We start from the raw sequence: 20,605 nt of genomic DNA on the forward strand, positions 1-20,605 counted from the left end.
TTATACTACTGTACTATGAAATAAAAATCATTTAATTAGATTTTGTTTTGCAATTGGAATGTAGCAACTCATTCTACAATAATGACTATTGATTACCCACGAAGGAATAAAAACGACTTGTGATTGAACTTTGTATTTTCAATTACATTAACGGCTCATCATTATAGGACGGAGGGGATATGAGGTATTCGTAACATTTAAGCCATCATCAAGTTTACTTAATAACTACAATATGAAAAAATGGACATGTATACACTAGATGTCTAGTACAGTAATAAACTTTTATTTTTGGAATTAAAGCAAAACAGTATGAACTTCAACAAAATTATGACTAATAAGACTCCTTTACTACAATCACTTGCAACATATAATAACTCACCTTTATGCTTTATCCTGAGGAATATGTGAAATATTCATACAATAATATTCATTACAGTACTATTTATACAAATCACAATTAGTAAACTTTTGTAATTCACAAGACAATAAACAATCATATCAAATCTTCTTTTTTTGTGTGTCCAACTACCTTTTATAATATTTAGACAAAGAAGTTTTTAACCCATAATCTTCTCTAAAGTGGTAAAATATTTTAGAAGCCGATTAGTAATTACTTGTAAGTGATTCGACATTAAATTTTATTTAATACGAGTATAAAACAAAATTGGCAAAATTATACAAGTAATCATAGAAAAAATAATTATAATTGCAGACATTCGGATGGTGTCGGTGGCGTTTCTGTAAAACTGAAAGCTCAAGCTTCTCTGTCAGTAGTCTTTTCTCCCACTCGTATGCATGTGTGTTTCTTCAACTACACCCCCCCTTGAAACTTTTTAATTTAACTACAATTAATTTTCTCTAATTTCAGATTCTCTCTTTCTCTCTCTTCTTTTTTCCCCCTCTTTCTCTCTCTAAAACCTCTACTAATTTGGTTTCTCTTGTTTGTTACGCAACAAAGTTTTCATTATTACTACTTCTAGTGGATGCTTCATTTTGCTACTTCCTCATTTTCTCACTCTCTCTCCAGGTTTTTACTCTTCTGCATTCAATTCATTTCAATTCCTTGTAATTTCTTCTGATCTGCTTATTTTTACTCAATTTGTGTTTGATTTTGTTTGTTTGATTATGCTTGTATTGATTTTGATTTTGTTACTGCATTTTTGCATAATTCAATGATTTAAGTTCGATTTTAGTGATGAACTTGCATGATTTTGAAGCGAAATGCGGCTCAATTTACTCGATCTACTCGCTTTTGATTCAGATTTGGATTAGTTCGTTTGATTTTCTATTGAATTTTGCTTCGTTTTATTGATTTTGGTTTGATTTGTGATTTTTTTGTTTAATTTGATTGGCGAAGTAGTGGAAATACCTAAAAATTAATGTGAATGAATAGGATCTGGAATTGATACTGTTTGAGTGATGATGATGTTACTGGAGTTTACTTACTGAATTATTTTATGTTGCTGGACTTTACAGGATGCTTCTAGATTAGACGCAGATTCTGCATCTGGAGAGAGACAGCTGAAGCTAATATCTGCATCTCTGTGATTTATTTTAAAGCCTGTCAAGCTGGCGGCCGCGACTGCTTGGAGGTTTGCTGGCAACAATGGCAATGGCCATGCTGCCAATGATCTGGTAATGCTCCAACTGTATTTGTAGTTTGGACTGAAATGCTGGTGTCAGTGAAATTAAGAAGTTTGTTTGCAGATCTGTTATGACTTCTAGTTTGTTATGTATGGGCACACTATTAAGTCCATTGTGGCACTTGTCAGTGTTGTGAACTCTCACTTTTTCGTGGCTGTTTTTTGTGGCTGCATTACTGGTTTGCATAATTTGATTTCTAGCAACAAGGATTATGGTTCGATTTACACCATCTTTAATTTGATTGGAGCCTTTTGTTCTTGTGTAACATTAACAATTATGCTTTGATGTGCTGGCGGTTGTTATACTACATCAAGTTAGTTATTGATCTTGCCTGCATATACCTTTTATTATCGAGGCACACTAGATTTCTGATTTTCACAATTTTGTTTCTGACATACGTGATTCAGGTTCTTTAAATGGAGTTTTGGACAGAATAATTGGTCTTATGATTTGGGTACACCTGTATAGGAGTGTAATATTGTAAGAATGATATAATCCTGAAATTCGGTTTCTGCTGACGTTGATAATGAAGAAATAGTTGATGTAGTAGTAATTGTATTTTTGAAAGTTACTACTTCAAGCTAGGACTGTTTGATATAATATCAACTCATGACAGATGCCATAGTGGGATATATGATCTTGAGGTCATAGGCGTTGAAACCTATCATTGTTTCCCTGTGTCTATCTTTCTAAACTTGTTCAACAATTTAAGTTAGTTAATTTTGTCCAGTTATGTCATCAACTCTGTTGTTTTTCCTTACAGAGAAAGTACCAATTTTCTTGTTTCTAACGTCTGTTGCTACTAAATCTTTTGATTTATGCAGGAAAGAAATATGGATGGAAAAATCCAAATTTCAGAACCTTCATCCCCACGATCGGTTACAAAAATGGGATTGAGGTTAGTAGCTTCATTTTTTTAAAAAAAAATTATGTTGGACTTGTTCATTTAATAGGAAGGGATCAAGGGTAAAGAACTTTCCACTTTTAAACATGCATTTTCTTAGACATATAAGATCCTGCATCTTGCCTTATGCTCATGTTATAAACTAAATCTCACTTGGTTAGTTGGTTGAGTGAAATACCAAAACGTCATATTATCTCATTGTGAATGTAATTTGTAAGCAAGATTTTGTGATGAAGTGAAATAATAAATCTTTCACTACCACAGAGACAAGTATACTGTGGTTTACAAAACAATGTATATTATTCATTTAGCGTCATATGAGATGTACAGAGAAAAAATTGGTTAAACTCCTGTTTCTAGTAGTTGAACTGACTAGAGAAGTTTAAGTAGTGTTCTTTTGTCTGAGAGCATCACTTTTCTTTTTCTGTAGTTTTGATGGTTTCCTCTCAAATGTTTAATTTGGGTTATAACTGCTGACATAAGCCCTTTGTCATCCCTTCTCCTGGGTTTATGTATCAGGAGTGTCTCTTGAACTATCAGAGAAGTGTTTAGTGATTGAAAAAAAATTGAACAAGTAAAATATTTTAAGTTCTTGCATTTGATGGCACTAATAACTGGGATTTTGATATTTTGTCCTTTAATTTCAACGTGTAGAGACCGTACAACTAGTATGGAGGATCCAGATGGGACACTAGCAAGTGTTGCCCAATGCATTGAGCAGTTGAGGCAGAATTCTTCCTCGTTTCAAGAGAAAGAGTTTTCTTTAAGGCAGTTGCTGGAACTCATTGAAACACGGGAAAATGCGCTGAGTGCTGTTGGATCTCACTCACAGGCAGTCCCAGTGCTTGTTTCTCTTTTAAGGTCAGGGTCGCTAGTGGTCAAAATTCAAGCTGCTCGTGTATTAGGGTCCCTCTGCAAGGAGAATGAACTGAGGGTGAAAGTTTTGCTAGGTGGTTGCATACCTCCTCTGCTTGGGCTTCTTAGGTCCAGCTCCTCTGATGGTCAGGTTGCTGCTGCAAAGACCTTATATGCAGTCTCTCAAGGTGATGCAAGGGATCATGTTGGCTCGAAAATTTTCTCCACTGAAGGGGTTGTACCAGTGCTATGGGGACAGCTAGAGCGAGGGCTGGAAGCTGGGAAATTGGTTGAAGAATTATTGACTGGAGCTTTGAAAAATCTTTGTGGAAGCACAGAGGGATTTTGGCCAGCAACAGTGCGAGCTGGAGGAGTAGATATACTTGTGAAATTGCTGACAACTGGACAGCCTGGTACTCAAGCAAATGTGTGCTTTCTTCTTGCTTGTATGATGATGGAGGATGCATCTATTTGCTCTACTGTCTTGGCTGGCGAGGCAGTCAAACAACTCCTGAAGTTGTTAAAATCTGGTAATGAAGCAGCTGTCAGAGCAGAAGCTGCGGGTGCTCTAAAATCTCTTTCTGCTCAGAGTAAGGAGGCAAGGAAAGAGATTGCTAACAATAATGGCATACCAGCTCTCATAAATGCTACCATTGCTCCGTCAAAAGAATTTATGCAAGGAGAGCATGCCCAAGCATTGCAGGAAAATGCGATGTGTGCTCTGGCAAACATATCAGGTGGGTTGTCTTCTGTCATATCCAGCCTTGGAAAAAGCCTTGAATCTTGCACTTCACCAGCACAGGTTGCTGATACTTTGGGAGCTCTGGCTTCGGCTCTTATGATATATGATCAGGAAGCTGAATCTACAAAAGTTTCAGACCCTCAAACTGTTGAACAGACATTGATTAAGCAGTTTAAACCTAACTTACCTTTTCTCATCCAAGAGCGCACCATCGAGGCACTTGCCAGTTTGTATGGGAATTCTGTACTTTCAAGAAAACTTGCAAATGCAGATGCTAAGCGGTTGTTGGTTGGTTTGATCACAATGGCTTCAAATGAGGCTCAGGATGAGCTGGTAAAATCACTGTTGAAGATTTGTGATAATGAAGGTAGTCTCTGGCATGCACTTCAAGGGCGTGATGGTGTCCAGCTACTAATATCCCTTCTTGGATTGTCATCAGAGCAGCAACAAGAATGTGCTGTTGCATTGCTTTCCCTTCTTTCAAATGAGAATGATGAGAGCAAATGGGCTATTACTGCAGCTGGTGGAATACCGCCGCTAGTTCAGATTCTGGAGACTGGTTCTGCCAAAGCCAAAGAAGACTCTGCAACTATATTGGGAAACCTGTGTAATCATAGTGAAGATATACGAGCATGTGTTGAAAGTGCTGATGCTGTTCCTGCTCTCCTGTGGTTATTGAAGAATGGGAGCTCAAATGGGAAAGAGATTGCAGCCAAAACATTGCATCATCTAATCCACAAATCTGATACATCTACCATCAGCCAACTCACTGCACTTTTAACCAGCGATCTTCCTGAATCTAAAATTTATGTTCTGGATGCATTGAAAAGTATGCTGTCTGTGGTACCCCTTAATGATATTCTGCGGGATGGTAGTGCTGCGAATGATGCTATTGAGACTATGGTTAAAATATTGGGTTCTGCAAAAGAAGAAACCCAGGCAAAATCCGCCTCTACTCTTGCTGGAATCTTTCATATTAGGAAAGATTTACGCGAGAGCAGTATTGCAGTTAAGACTCTCTGGTCAGTAACAAAGCTCCTGAATTCAGAATCAAATAAGATGATAGTTGCAACCTCTTGTTGTCTTGCTGCTATATTTCTGTCAGTAAGGGAAAACCCTGAAATTGGTTCTGTTGCTAGAGATGTTTTGCCTCGGCTACTTGTTCTTGCAAGTTCTTCTGTTCTTGAAGTTGCAGAGCAGGCAACATGTGCACTTGCAAATCTCCTATTGGATGATGAACTTTCAGAAAGAGTGGTGCCTGAAGAAATTATTTTACCTGCTACAAGGGTTTTGCGTGAGGGTACACTTTCTGGCAAAACTCATGCAGCAGCTTCTGTTGCTCGTCTTCTGCATAAACGTCTGATCGATGATGCTCTATGTGACTGCGTGAATCGTGTTGGTACTGTTCTGTCTTTAGTTTCCTTCTTGGAGTTGGCCAAGGATGGCTCCCTTGCCACATCAGAAGCATTGGATGCCCTTGCATATCTGTCGCGAGCTGGAGTTCCTGGTGGAAAAGTCCGACCAGCATGGGCAATTCTAGCAGAGTCTCCAAGCCGGATCACTCCAATAGTTTCATGCATAGCTGATGCTGCTCCAGCATTACAGGATAAAGCAATTGAGATATTATCTAGGCTTTGCCGTGATCAGTTAGTTGCACTAGGGGAGATAATTTGTAGTTCATCTGGCTGTATTGAATCTATTGCTAGAAGAGTTATTAGTTCTAGTGACACAATTGTTACAGTTGGGGGTGCTGCACTCCTTTCTTGTGCAGCAAGAGTTAATCATCAGAGAGTAGTGGAGGATCTGAATGACTCAAAATTATCTACTTATCTCATACAGGCTCTGGTGGAAGTGGTTACTACCTCTCAAAGCTCACTGGAAGATCAGGAGGATAATGAGCTGGAGGCACTGCCAGTGTGCATTTGCATTCAGTGGGTTACAGAAGAGGGAAGGGATGCCGAAGCCACTCCTGGCACGAAGGTCATGTGTGGTCCCAATATTGCTGTGTGGTTGTTGTCTATACTTGCTACTCATGATGAGAAAAGTAAACTTGCTATCATGGAAGCCGGAGGAATTGAGGCTGTCACAGAGAAAATTTCACTGTTTACTCAGGTAATGCTTTTACTCAGTTTAATAATGGGATTTTATGTGCTGGTAGATTTGATTTTCTGTTGGGCTGAATTATATCATTAAATGTTCATTTGTATGTTGATTTTTTTCCTTTTCTTTGAGTGAGGATTTGCATAAATAATTCCTTGATGCCTTTGTTATATATGTTGCAGACTGACTATATTGAAGATAGTAGCATATGGACGTATGCTTTATTGCTGGCGATTCTGTTTCAAGATAGAGATATCATACGAGCAAATGCAACCATGAAATCCATTCCAGTGCTTGCAAATTTGTTGAGGTCGGAAGAGCCAGCTCACAGATATTTTGCAGCACAAGCATTGGCCAGTCTAGTCTGTAACGGTAGCAGAGGAACTCTCTTATCTGTTGCAAACTCTGGTGTAGCTGGCGGGCTTATTGCTTTACTTGGCTGTGCTGACGAAGATATATACAATCTCTTGAAATTGTCGGAGGAGTTTTCTTTGGTTCGTTATCCTGATCAAGTGACGCTAGAAAGATTGTTTAGAGTTGATGACATTAGAGTTGGAGCTATGTCTCGGAAAGCAATACCTGCCCTTGTGGATCTCCTTAAACCAATTCCTGATCGTCCAGGGGCACCATTCCTTGCTCTTGGGCTTCTCACCCAGCTTGCGGTTGACTGTCCATCAAATAAGATGGTGATGGTAGAGTCAGGAGCACTTGAGGCAGTGACCAAATATCTTTCACTTGGTCCTCAAGATGCAACTGAAGAAGCTGCTACTGATTTGTTGGGCATTCTCTTTAGTAGTGCTGAGATATGCAGGCATGAATCTGCATTTGGTTCAGTAACCCAGCTTGTAGCTGTCTTGCGCTTGGGTGGAAGGGCGGCTAGATACAGTGCAGCCAAAGCGCTGGAAAGCTTATTTTCTGCCGACCATGTAAGAAATGCAGAAACAGCTAGACAAGCTGTGCAGCCATTGGTGGAAGTTTTAAGTACTGGCTCGGAGAGAGAACAGCATGCTGCAATTGCAGCACTGATCAGGCTGTTAAGTGAAAATCCTTCTAGAGCCCTAGGAGTGGCTGATGTTGAAATGAGTGCAGTGGATGTTCTTTGCAAAATTCTGTCATCAAATTGTTCAATGGAGTTAAAGGGTGATGCTGCTGAGCTGTGCTCTGTTCTCTTCACAAATACAAGAATCAGGTCTACAGTAGCTGCAGCACGTTGTGTTGAGCCATTGGTCTCTCTTCTAGTTACAGAATTCACCCCTGCCCAGCATTCAGTTGTTCATGCTTTGGATAAGCTCTTGGATGACGAGCAATTGGCTGAACTAGTTTCAGCTCATGGTGCAGTCATTCCTCTTGTTGGCCTTCTATACAGCAGGAATTACTTGCTTCATGAGGCTGTTTCAAGAGCTTTGGTGAAGTTGGGAAAAGACAGACCTTCTTGCAAGACGGAAATGGTGAAAGCTGGGGTCATCGAAAGCATACTTGACATACTCCATGAAGCACCTAATTTTCTCTCTGCCGCATTTGCCGAATTGCTACGGATATTGACAAATAATGCCACAATTGCCAAAGGCCCGTCGGCAGCTAAAGTGGTTGAGCCACTTTTCATGTTGCTGTCACGATCAGACCTTGGCCCAGATGGGCAACACAGTGCTTTACAGGTTCTTGTTAATATTTTAGAACATCCGCAGTGTCGTGCTGACCACACCTTAACCACTCACCAGGCTATTGAACCTGTTATTCCATTACTAGACTCAAATGTACCGGCTGTACAACAGTTGGCTGCTGAACTTTTATCCCACTTATTGTTGGAGGAGAATTTGCAGAAGGACTCCTTGACACAACAAGTTATTGGTCCACTTGTAAAAGCTCTTGGATCTGGGATACACATTTTGCAGCAGAGAGCAATTAAGGCTCTTGTTGGTATTGCACTTATTTGGCCAAATGAAATCGCAAAGGAGGGCGGTGTTATTGAGCTATCCAAGGTGATATTGCAAGTTGAGCCACCACTTCCTCATGCTCTGTGGGAATCTGCAGCCTCTGTTTTGTCTTGTATTCTGCAATTCAGCTCAGAATTTTATTTGGAAGTGCCCATTGCTGTGCTTGTAAGATTGCTTCACTCTGGTTCAGAAAGTACTGTAACTGGAGCATTGAATGCTCTTCTGGTTTTGGAAAGTGATGATTCAACTAGCGCTGAGGCCATGGCTGAAAGTGGTGCAATTGAAGCTCTGTTAGAACTTCTTAGATGCCATCAATGCGAGGACACTTCTGCAAGATTGCTTGAAGTGTTGCTGAATAATGTAAAAATCAGGGAGTCAAAAGCTGGCCGATCTGCTATCTTACCTTTGTCTCAATATCTTTTAGACCCTCAAACACAAGGTCAGCAGGCAAGGTTGTTGGCTACTCTGGCTTTGGGTGATCTATTCCAGAATGAGACTCTAGCCCGTTCTGCTGATGCCGTTTCAGCTTGTCGTGCCCTGGTTAATCTACTTGAAGATCAGCCTACTGAGGAAATGAAAGTGGTAGCCATCTGCGCCCTTCAGAATCTTGTGACGTACAGCCGAGCAAATAAAAGAGCAGTTGCAGAAGCCGGTGGAGTTCAAGTTATACTTGATCTGATTGGTTCCAGTGATCCAGAAACTTCAATTCAGGCAGCTATGTTTATTAAGCTTCTCTTTTCCAACAATACAATCCAGGAGTATGCTTCCAGTGAAACTGTCCGGGCTATAACTGGTAAATTTCCTGAACTCATGGTAAAAGTTGCTAGTACTCTTGTTAAAATGTTTGAGTTACCTCGGTCTTTGAACAGAGAAAAATCTTGGGTAATCTAGTCACCTTGTTGTCTACTTGCTGCAGTCCCCTTTTGTTTGCTCTCCACTACATTGTGTCATTATGCTTGATCCTTCTTTGCTTTAAACATGTCCACCTTGAAATCTTCAAAATTAAATTTAGAATATATTCAGTGGTCCCAAACTTTGGTGACGCAATGAGTGGAGGGAAAAAGGGAGTGATGTCAACTTTTCCCTTGGCAATTTCTATTATCAGCATTAGATGGTTATCCATTTATAAAGTTCTGTTTTTGACTAGTTTTGATCTTGCAGCTGTTGTTGAAAAGGATTTATGGGCCTCTGGAAATGTAAATGACGAGTATTTGAAAGCCCTGAATGCACTTTTTGGCAACTTCCCACGTCTAAGAGCCACTGAACCTGCTACCCTTAGTATACCACACCTAGTGACCTCACTCAAAACAGGCTCAGAGGCAACTCAAGAAGCCTCTTTAGATGCTCTAGTTCTTTTAAGACAAGCGTGGTCAGCATGCCCTGCAGAAGTATCTCGTGCTCAATCTATAGCTGCTGCAGATGCAATTCCTTTGCTGCAGTATTTGATCCAATCTGGCCCTCCTCGTTTCCAAGAGAAGGCTGAATTTCTGCTGCAGTGTTTGCCTGGAACTCTTACTGTAATAATCAAGCGTGGAAACAACATGAGGCAATCAGTGGGAAACCCTAGTGTATTTTGCAAGCTTACATTAGGGAATACTCCACCCAGACAGACAAAGGTAAGATTCAACTTAGTTATTTGCTAAACCTTTTCTTCTTTTCTATATTTAATCATTAGTTTTGATTATAAAGACATTGACCAGCTGGCTATTTAATACTCCATACATCCATTTGAGACTGGTTACTCTCGACATAACTTGCATTGGTACTTTTAGTTTGTGCATATTTTCAACATATCTTTGTCATATTATGGGATGTACGAGAGTAGCTTGTTTCATCGCATTCAATCCGACCTAGTGTTTTTTCCTTTTGCTATCAGCTAAACCCTGCTTGTTTTGACAGGTTGTGTCAACTGGTCCTGCCCCAGAATGGGATGAGAGCTTTGTATGGTCGTTTGAGAGTCCTCCAAAGGGCCAGAAACTACACATTTCTTGCAAAAACAAGAGTAAAGTAGGAAAGGTAAATGAGCATTTAGAGGACATTGAATAACATCATTTGAACCATGATTGTATTATTTCTTACCTCAATATATCTTTGCTTTTGCAGAGTTCATTTGGTAAGGTGACAATCCAGATTGATCGAGTAGTTATGCTGGGAGCAGTAGCTGGGGAGTATACACTACTACCTGAAAGCAAGAGCGGTCCCTCAAGAAATTTGGAAATTGAATTCCAATGGTCTAACTAATAGCAGGATCCTCCAATTACCCCTCATTAATTTTTTTTTTTTTGCTCGAGCTACAAAGATAATGATATTACACCTGCGTAAGGGCTGGTAATATATACTTACCTATATTGTGAGACTAGCTCTCCGTGAGATATCTTCTTCCTACTATTATTCTTTTGTCGATCAACTTTTTGCCCTTAATAGTGTTGGTCGTGGTCGTGTACATAGTATTGTCGAGATTGTATTTGTATTATACCTGTGTTTTGTTTGTAGTATACATGTTTCTTGACATTATAATCATTGATTCATGAATTCTTTTGTAAACTGAGTTGAAAGACACTGTTAATAATGTAACAGTTTTTGTTTAGCGGATTACTTTTCTATGTTAGTGGCGCCACATGATTTTCGAGGCTAACAGACAAAGGATGACCACAAAAATTGCCATAGGAATATAGGAAAGCAAGGATCACGATACGTTCACTCTGTATGCTGTACCACGAAATTGAAAAAAGGTTTTTTTTTTTTTTCGGTGTTCCAAGCTCCACTAAATCCTGGTTCAAATAAAATACTACTCCGTAAATTGAGACAATACAGTGATACAGATAAGATCTTTACTTGGGTTGTCTTGAATGAATACGAACATGCTTGACCTCAGGGATACAAGGAAGCAATATCACTGTTCCATCACCTTAATTTCACAAATACAAGGATGCTACAGTTAAAGCTGTCAATTCGGGTAAACGGGTTGGGTTTGAGTCGAGTTAATGTGAGTCGGGTCATCTCGGGTTGGGTCAATACGGGTTAATGTCATAACATATGCGGGTTGGGTTCGGGTTGGGTCATGCTTGAGTCGGGTCACGTCGGGTCATATATACATCTTATCGGGTTTGGGTCTGGTTAATGTCGGGTTACATTCGGGTCGGGTGAAAAATAGGTCGGGTTAAATTCGGGTCTTTGCGGGTTTAAACGAGCTAGGGTCGTTCTCGAGTTCGAGTCGGGTTCGGTTCAAGTCAATTATTTATGGGTTATAATCAGGTCGGGTCATTCTCGAGTTCAAGTCGGGTTCGGTTCAAGTCAATAATTTGCGGGTTATAATCAAGTCGGGTCATTCTCGGGTTCGAGTCGGGTTCGGTTCAAGTCACTAATTTGCAGAAAACATGTTTCGTCCCTAAAAACATGTTGTGAAACTAACCTCTTAAAATTCAATGTGAAATATTGAAGGAATAGAGTTAGGATTCAATTTCCGTTCCAATACCAACATGAGATAACGACCTATACATATTGATTTAATAACAAGTCGGGTTGAATTTGGGACAGGTCAATAACAATTCGGGTTGATTCGGGTCGGGTTTGTAACAGGTCGGGTTGAAATTCAAGTCGGGTTTGTAGCAGGTCGAGTTAAATTCGGGTCGGGTTAGGAACAGTTCGGGTTGAATTCGGATTTTGACAGGTTAAAACGGATTTGGGTCAATTTCGGTTCAGGTCGGGTTCGGTTCAGGTCAATAATTTACGGGTTATATTCGGGTCGGGTCGTCTCTAGGTCGGTTAATGTTCGGGTTCGAGTCTCAAATACTCGGGTTAAGTCGGGTCTAGAGTTGGTTTCAGGTCGGGTTCGAACGGATCGGTTAATAGGTCGGATTAGGGTCGATATTTTGGATCGGGTCAGCTTTTGACAACTCTAGCTCTAGTATACGAGTATAAAATTATCAATCACATGATAGCTCTTAAAAATAAATAAAAAAATCTAAATGATAGTGATGTGTGCTAAGGAAAATGACAATTCCTAGCTTACCCTTTCCATAATTAAATAGGTCCAACAAAACAATAAAGCAAAATTAAAAAAAGGTGATTTGGACTTGGGAATTACGATACACATGGTTGACGGAGCGTAATTAGCGTAAACACCTCTTTTTTGTTTTCTCTCTCCTCTTTTTTTAAACACACTTTTTATCACTCCTCTTTCTCACTCACTCACTCTCTACTCAGTACTGCTCATTTCTCCTTCCTCTTCACTTCGATTTATTTCCAGATCTCTGCAAAACCCTAGATTAATAACTTTGTTCATCGATTAATCGCCGAAAATGGCGAAGAAATTAGCTCTATTGTTATGGATGTTGTTGATTTTGATTATGATTAGAGAGAGTAGTACGATGTATACATCCAGATTAGTGCACCGATTTTCCGACGAGTTGCCAGGGTTTTCCGGTAAGAAATTGTGGCCGGAATTTAAGAGTAAAGAGTATTATCAGAGGTTGTCGATCGGCGATTTTCAAAGGCAGAAGATGAAAATCGGTCATCAGCATCAGTTGGTTTTTCCTTCTCAGGGTAGTCAAGCTCAGTCTTACGGCAATGAACTTGGTTGGTATGTCAATTTTTATGCTACAATTGTTATTTTCTGCTTTAATTTTGTCTGATTTATTTTTGCACCAAAAAAATGTATTAGTTTATTTGCTGTGATATGTATTCACTCTGTTCCGCTTTAATAAGCCACATTTAATTATTAGTCATCGTGTTTAAGTAAATGATTGAAATAACTTGGTTATTCTTCGAATGTTTACTATGCTTGATAACAAGCATTATATGATGATACTCCGCTTTGAACTCTTAAAATAGTACTAAGAGTAAATGGGAGAATTCTTAACAGAACTTATTAGATGCCATATGAAGAAGACTTGATACAGAAATACATTATGAAGATTGTGGCATATTAAAGTGTGACGGAGGAGATTTTCTAATTGCCGGAATTTAACAATGGCATAATCACATTTACTATTTTAGGGCTTTTGTAGAAAGTTGTCATCTTATCGAATATATTTTGGGATGCCCTTGTAGTATACTTCCTCTGTTCTGTTAATATTGCAACAACAAGGAGGATATCTATAATTGTGTAAGAGTAAAAATTATAAAAAGTTGATATTGTAAAAGTATTATATGAGACGAATCCAACAAGATCCCACTTGACTATATTTTGCTTAATGTATAACTCATATTATATGGTCAAACAAGAGTGATGAATAGTGCAAAAAGTCCATTGTTGCAATATTAATAGAGGAGGAAGTATATAACTTCTATAATCAGAACAACATTATACTAGCTCTCCTGCCGTAGGTAATTTTCCCATTGGCTTAACCCCACGTTAGTGAGGATATGACATCGTTTTGCTAGAAAACTTTACTGAGTCATTACTACACTATTTTTTCATGATTTCAGAACATACAATCGTTAGTCATTACTATTTTAAGTAATGTGATGACTATTGTCAGTATGTGATATTTTAGGGCATTACATTATTTCACTATATGTTATTCTTCCTTGACTATTTGTAATTGTTTTAAATTCTCAACTGATCACAATTTAGGGCATTACATATTTACATTATTTCACTATAATTAGTGTAATGAGAGCTTAGAACCTTAAATATTACCACATTTTTTCCATTGCTAAATCCAAGTAAGGATATCTTAGGAAGCATTATAGCTCCTCTGTTAGTAGTGTATGACAACTTTGGGGGATAAAGCTTACCAAAGCACAATTTCCCGCGATATCTTGAAAGTATATATCGAGACAAATCTAATGAAATCCTACATGATTATGCTTTTCCTCGCATATAAATCACAATAGATGGTTAGAGGGGAGCGTGTATGTTGTGTAATAGTCCAGATTAAATTGTTTATGATTAATTTAGGACGTCTTTAATAGTATATATGACAATATTCAGTTATTAACACATTGAGGGGAGTGATGAATGGACATTTCTACATAATTTTGCAGCAGTCTAGTTAATGTGGTTATGCTTCCGGTGTTTATTATTTGAATTATGAGCGGTTCATTTGCAGGTTATACTATACTTGGATTGATATAGGAACACCAAATGTATCTTTTATGGTTGCCTTGGATGCTGGTAGTGATCTACTTTGGGTTCCATGTGATTGTGTCCAATGTGCTTCTCTCTCGGCTACTCATTATGACAGTTTGGTATGCTTTTTTATTCTTTCTGCCCGTATTCTTTTGTTTTCTTTCTGTTTATTTTCTTCATTTACACACACACACACACACACACATATAGTTCTAGAAATGGTTTTATGTGGAGTATCTTATAAGTTTTAAGCCATTATAATACAGATTATATTGATTTCAAAAGATAATCTCCTTTATCTTAATTCATGTTCTTTCCACATTAGAAAATATAAGTTTAAAAAAGAATAATTATGTTCGCATAAAGACTAGTAAGTTCATATTTGGGCTACCAAGTTCATTTTATCACTAGAAGCAATTAGTGATAAGTTCATTGGTTTAGGTGAGGGCTAATAAGTTCGAATTAGCTCTAATAAGCTCAATAAGTTGAGATAAGGGAGACTCATGTGAAAAGAGCTTGAATTCTCTTCTTAAATTGAATAATATTGACAAGAATGAGTAAATAGAGCTGAAGGGCGGTGTTTGAAAGAGAAACTGAAAGAATTTGACACCATTACCAATGAAAAGGCTGATAAGGATTATGGAGTATGTGACTTGCCAACCTGATTTGAACACTTTTATTTACTTGCAAAATTATTGTTTTATAATTTTTGCTGTTGTAATACGATTTATACCTGTGCTTTGTATGATTAGTACCTGCTAATACTTGGAACAGTGTTAGCACTTATTTCCAGTGATTGATTGGCAGGTGCTCCTTGGTCTATGGGGGCATCTATTATGCAGGATAAGAACCTCAACGAGTACAACCCAGATAGCTCAAATTCCAGTAAGCTTCTGACTTGCAGCCATCGGTTATGCGCACAGCAGGAAAACTGTAAAAGTCCCACTCAGTCATGCCCTTACAGTGTCCAATATTTTTCGGAAAATACATCAAGTTCGGGCCAGCTTGTTGAGGATGTATTACATCTCTCATCTAGCAGTAATAGCCCATCAAGTATAAAAGCTTCAATTATATTTGGGTATGCTCTGATAATTGATTTTGGGTCTGATATTTCTTATTACATACTTCGTTTAACTTGCTAGATATTTGTTAATTGCTGCTATGTCCAGGAAATTTGAACGCCATCTTTATGGGCTGTTTGATCTTGTACAGGTGTGGTAAGAAGCAAAGTGGTGTTTATCTGGAGGAGGGAATTGCTCCTGATGGTCTGATGGGTCTAGGTCCTGGGGACATTTCTGTGCCAAGTCTTCTTGCAAAATCTGGATTAATTAGAAACTCTTTCTCATTGTGTTTTAATGAAAATTTTTCTGGGAGAATATATTTTGGTGACCAAGGACTCAATACCCATCAGTGGACTCCATTTCTGCCTTTAGATGGAAAATAGTATGTTTCTTATACTTAATATACTATCTCCTCATTATATAGACCAGAATCTTGTTGGACTAATACACTTGTGTTCATTGGTGTTGGCTCTCTTTCTCTCTGCCCTCTTCTATTCAGTTCAACTTATGTTGTCGGCGTGGATTCTGTCTGTATTGGGAAGGGCACTTGTCTCAAACAAACAAGTTTCCATGCTGTTGTTGATAGTGGGTTTTCTTTCACTTATTTTCCAGATGATGTGTATAAAAAAGTTACTCAGGAGGTACTTATTGTCTGTAATTCAAATTTGAATTCTAGTTTAGTTATAGATGATTCAGTGTTGAAGCAAATGCAATATCTGACAGTTTGACAAAGAAGTTAAGGCTGCTAGAGTGAATTATGATGGATCTCCATGGGATTATTGTTACAAGTCAAGGTTATTTTATGTGACATCTTAATAATTCATTTCTTGGACTCTGTTTTATTCTTTGTACATTTGACTAGTCTAAAATATTCTTGTTGAAACAGTGGAGATGATCTGCGTAATTATCCTTCTCTGGAGCTGATGTTGCCATCTGACCAGAGTTTTGTTGTCCAATATCCTATGTACACTGTCAATGGAGATCAGGTTGGTATCTCATTACCTCCCCTTCTTCTTCCCTGCTCCCCTAAAAATATCTGTGATCTTCAAATTAAGGAAAAAAGAATAATATCTGCTGAGTTACATTCTGTAGTTACTAGGATAAAATTACGCTGCTGGAAGTCGTTTAAAACTGAGTGAAGGTGTGCAAATCAATTTATTTTATAATAGGGATTAACATCTCATTTCTGAATGATTCAGTGTAGTATAATATTATAATATATAATAATTGCTGATTGTTTCTAGTTATCCCAAGTTCCTATTTCCGAAGCTGTGTTGATTTTGGCTTCCATTGTTGGGTATCTGTAATCTTTCTTCCAAGATTCTTTCTCAATATGCTGCTAGCATATAGACCATAAATTTCGAATTTGCTTGTTTTCACTTGAGTCTATTTATTCAAGTATCATGTTTATGTGAACAAAAGTAGCTATTCGTATGAACTTGAATTTAGCTTCAACTTTTACCATTGTTGTTTCTTTTGAAGAATCTGTATGATTTGGCACAAACCACCCTAAGAAATGAATAATTTCATTCAGGTCCGACATTTTAGGCATAATGAAGGCTTGGGTTAAGGTAGCTTTAATTAATGTCTGAGAAAGAACGGAAATTTACTATTCTGTATGAGGATTAATAAAAGTACACCATGAATCGATTCAAAGAGACAAGCAAGCTAGCTAAAACGATTTGTTAGCTTATTGCTATTAAGTTTGCTTGGTTTGGTTGTTTTTTAATAATTTGTCAAAGTTTGCATTGGCTGAGATGAAACGCTAACCAACAACCTTATCAAAATTCATTACCAAAGCCTTTTAATTTTTTTTACAACATGTGCTTGATTGGTCTCACTCATCTCAGTAGCTTATTGCTTATAAGTTTGTTCGGTTTGGTAGATTTTCAATAACCTGCCAGATTTTGGGTTAACTGTAATGAAATGTTTTATCCAACAAACTTGTCATAATTCAACATCAAAGCCTTTTTATTTGATGTGGGCTTGATTGGTCTCAGACTCTCAGTAGCCTGCCCTGTGCGTGTGTTTTTTTTAATTTACTTATTTCTCTGCTCTAGGTTGTGTCCTTTAGTAAAACTATTTTGAAATAAGCATATCAGTAACCATTATCCAGAGCTATCTCCTTGTTGAAGATTGGACTCGCTATATTACTGTCCATTGAAGCATGTTCTTTATATGTGAACTCTTATTATATATAATGTCGATGGATATCATTGATGTGATTTGTAAATCTTGCTAAGATATTAAATCCGCGGAAACCATGATTATCTTTCAGGTTATTGTTCAATATCATAGCTATGAATTGAAGCATCTTATATTCCTACTTTCCTGAACCTGATGGCCTTGCTAAGTTATTGGGATGCTATGCTGCAGGGAATTGTGGGATATTGTCTTGCTGTAGGACGTGCCGATGGAGATATTGCAATTATTGGCCGTAAGTGGAGGCCTGTTTGATTTTATAATTACTTTAACATGCATTAACAGGTATGTTTCTTATTTGGAATTAAAATATTATTTTGCAGAGAACTTCATGACAGGATATCGCATGGTGTTTGATAGGGAAAACATGAAACTTGGCTGGTCTCATTCCGATTGTAAGTATTTAATGTTTGAAGTCTAATGCTTTAATTTGCAATCTGCGTTGGTGAGGCCCTATGGAGTTTTGCATTTGGTTTCTTTATCATGGTTTATAAAGGGATCTTTTATCATCTACTTATTGTTTCACGTATCTCCTGCAAAGCTCTGTCTGTCTGAATGAAGGTTGATTGCTCTTTAGCTGATCTTTTATCAATGATAGGTTGATAGCTGATTGTTCTTCCTGACAAGTTTTTGCTACGAGTATGTGTTGATATATAAACTTGCTTTTATGATGCATGAACAAGTTCTTAGGGAAAGAAGGCTGTGTCAAGGCATAAAGCTTCATTAATTACGTGCTCAAATTAATCTACTTTCAATGTGGCCGGCTAGATTTCTTTGCTACTACTGGCTGAAGTCAGGAAATGCATAAGAATAAAAAAAATAATCTAATTACACCTGTGGCATATCTGTAGGTCAAGATCTAAGCAATCAGAACAAAACGCCATCAATGCCACCAACAGGGGGTAAACCACCTAATGCATTGCCTAGTAATGAACAACAGAGCATTCCTGGTGCACAGGCCGTGTCTCCTGCTATTGCTGGCAGGACTTCTCCCAAAGCCTCTGCTGCCTCAGCGATGCATCCACCATTTTCATCTTGGATGCTGCTTTCCATACTAGCTATCTCGATCACGACCTTTCATCCACAATGGTATTTTGAATCAGTAATTTTTCTACACCTGATGTAAATACCATCCATGCATTTATATCATATCGATCCAATGCCTTTACATTTTTCCCTATAAGTCATTGGATCTGTAGTATACCTGTATCCCTCTTGCCTCCCACTTAGGTCTTCTATAATTCTCGATTAAAGCCGTGTATATATAGTTAGTATTTTTTCTCTCTAGATGGAGCTATGTTATTACTAGGTTCTCTTATATACAACTGCTTATTCATAGAATTTTGAAACTTCGTATGGAGTATATAATGAGCCTTTTTTGTGGGTTGTGGAACATCGGTTTCTGGCATTTGTTGAATTTACTTGCTCAATGCCGTGGCATTAGACATTAACTAGTGAAATCAAGCTAAGAATTCAAAAGCTTCATGTGTACCTTTGATTAAAGAATTTTACATTCATTGTAGAACGAACTGTAGATATTTTTGACATTTCTTAATTAAGTTCTTTGTTTGTATGAGTTTCGTAGGTAATTTGACATTCTCTCATTTATAATTGTTGATAAAACAAGACGTACTTCCCAGCTACATCAAAATTTGTTATATATATTTGAGTGCACGATCTTATTTTGATGATTAAAGGATGATTATTGCTCATTTAATCATCAAATGAGCAAAAATAGCATTGTTGCATCTTATACTCTGGTATTTATAATGTTATTTACACCTACATGAAGACAGTATTTGGTGTATGTGGACGTAAGATAAGTTAATTATATAGATTAAATATTAATATTATTGTCATTTTACAAAAAAGCTAGTATTAGGTAAAGCTGTCAAAAGTTGACCCGACTCGAAATACCGACTCACACCCAATTATTAACCGACCCATTTGAACCCGAAAAAATGGTGACTCAAACCCGACCTGAAACCAACCCTAGACTCGAATTGACTCGAGTATGCGAGACTCGAACATGAACTGACCTGGAGATGACCCGACCCGAATGTAACCCGTAAATTATTGACTTGAACCGAACCTGACTTGAACCGAAATTGACCCGAATCCGTTTTAACCCGTCAAAACCCGAATTTAACGCGACTTGTTACTAACCTGACTTGAATTCAACCTGACCCATTCCTAACCCGACCCAAATTTAACCCAACCTGTTACAAACCCAACTCGAAATCAACCCGACTTGTTATTGACCGGACTCAAATTCAACCCGACTTTTTATTGACCCAACCTGAATTTTACCAACCCTATTATAACCTGATCCAAAAATTCAACCCGATCTGTTACTAACCCGACTCGAAATCAACACGACTTAATATTGACCAGACCTAAATTCAACCCAAATTGTTACTGACCCGATTTTAAATCACCTTAAATGCAATTTAGACCACCTTATCATTGTTGATCAAAGCATTTTGTTTAGGGAGACCAAGTCGGTCCAGGCCAATAAAATAAATGAGCAACATCCTCAAATTTAAGAGTTAAATATAGTATATATTTGTTGTATGGTTAAAAGAGATAATTATCTTCCTAAATTATAGACTATAGTTCCCTATATATATTGTAGTCAAAGGAAATAATTATCTTGATAAAATGGTAATTATCTATTTATAGTCAGTTGAACCTGAGAATAACCTGACTTGGAAATGACCCGACCTGATTGTAACCTGGAAATTATTGACTTGAATATAACCCGACTTGAATCCGAGAATGACCCGACTTGAAAATGACCCAACCTAATTATAACCTGCAAATTATTAACTTGAACCGAACCCGACTTGAAAATGACCCGACCTGATTATAACCCCCAAATTATTGACTTGAACCAAACCCGACTAAAACCCGAAAATGACCCGTCCTGATTCTAACCCGCAAATTATTGACTAGAACCGAAACCGAGAATTACCCTAACCCATTTTAACCTGAATTAAACCCGATCTATTGTTCACCCGACCCGAATGTAACCCGACCTGTTATTAACCCGACCTAAATTCGACCCAAACCCGATAATAAGTATGA

The 20,605-nt window shown here is 37.9% G+C and overlaps 2 protein-coding genes across 2 annotated transcripts; both read left to right on the plus strand.

Annotated features, from left to right (window-relative positions):
- Positions 1-706: 706 nt before the first annotated feature.
- LOC110682174 (protein CELLULOSE SYNTHASE INTERACTIVE 1-like) lies at positions 707-10,774 on the plus strand. Its single transcript, XM_021858439.1, has 8 exons — positions 707-1,027; positions 1,477-1,635; positions 2,469-2,542; positions 3,203-6,257; positions 6,428-8,972; positions 9,341-9,795; positions 10,079-10,195; positions 10,283-10,774. Exons 3-8 carry the CDS (start codon positions 2,478-2,480, stop codon positions 10,418-10,420), a joined length of 6,375 nt encoding a protein of 2,124 aa, XP_021714131.1. The 5' UTR covers positions 707-1,027; positions 1,477-1,635; positions 2,469-2,477; the 3' UTR covers positions 10,421-10,774.
- Positions 10,775-11,814: 1,040 nt separating this feature from the next.
- On the plus strand, positions 11,815-18,997 carry LOC110682176 (aspartic proteinase-like protein 1). The gene is made up of 10 exons (XM_021858440.1): positions 11,815-12,761; positions 14,236-14,374; positions 15,098-15,333; positions 15,468-15,698; positions 15,816-15,957; positions 16,040-16,110; positions 16,203-16,302; positions 17,693-17,753; positions 17,842-17,913; positions 18,370-18,997. Exons 1-10 carry the CDS (start codon positions 12,481-12,483, stop codon positions 18,642-18,644), a joined length of 1,608 nt encoding a protein of 535 aa, XP_021714132.1. The 5' UTR covers positions 11,815-12,480; the 3' UTR covers positions 18,645-18,997.
- Positions 18,998-20,605: the final 1,608 nt, after the last annotated feature.

This window comes from Chenopodium quinoa, unplaced genomic scaffold, assembly GCF_001683475.1.
Source record: "Chenopodium quinoa cultivar QQ74 unplaced genomic scaffold, ASM168347v1, whole genome shotgun sequence".
In the NCBI taxonomy this organism is placed as follows: Eukaryota; Viridiplantae; Streptophyta; class Magnoliopsida; order Caryophyllales; family Amaranthaceae; genus Chenopodium; species Chenopodium quinoa.

Coding starts and splice junctions, on each gene's coding strand:
- LOC110682174 (XM_021858439.1), top strand. CDS start 2,478: ATGGATGGAAAAATCCAAATTTCAGAACCTTCATCCCCACGATCGGTT. Junction 2,543..3,202: donor GTTACAAAAATGGGATTGAG/GTTAGTAGCTTC, acceptor TTCAACGTGTAG/AGACCGTACAACTAGTATGG. Junction 9,796..10,078: donor CTCCACCCAGACAGACAAAG/GTAAGATTCAAC, acceptor TTGTTTTGACAG/GTTGTGTCAACTGGTCCTGC.
- LOC110682176 (XM_021858440.1), top strand. CDS start 12,481: ATGGCGAAGAAATTAGCTCTATTGTTATGGATGTTGTTGATTTTGATT. Junction 15,958..16,039: donor ATAAAAAAGTTACTCAGGAG/GTACTTATTGTC, acceptor AATATCTGACAG/TTTGACAAAGAAGTTAAGGC. Junction 16,303..17,692: donor ACACTGTCAATGGAGATCAG/GTTGGTATCTCA, acceptor GCTATGCTGCAG/GGAATTGTGGGATATTGTCT.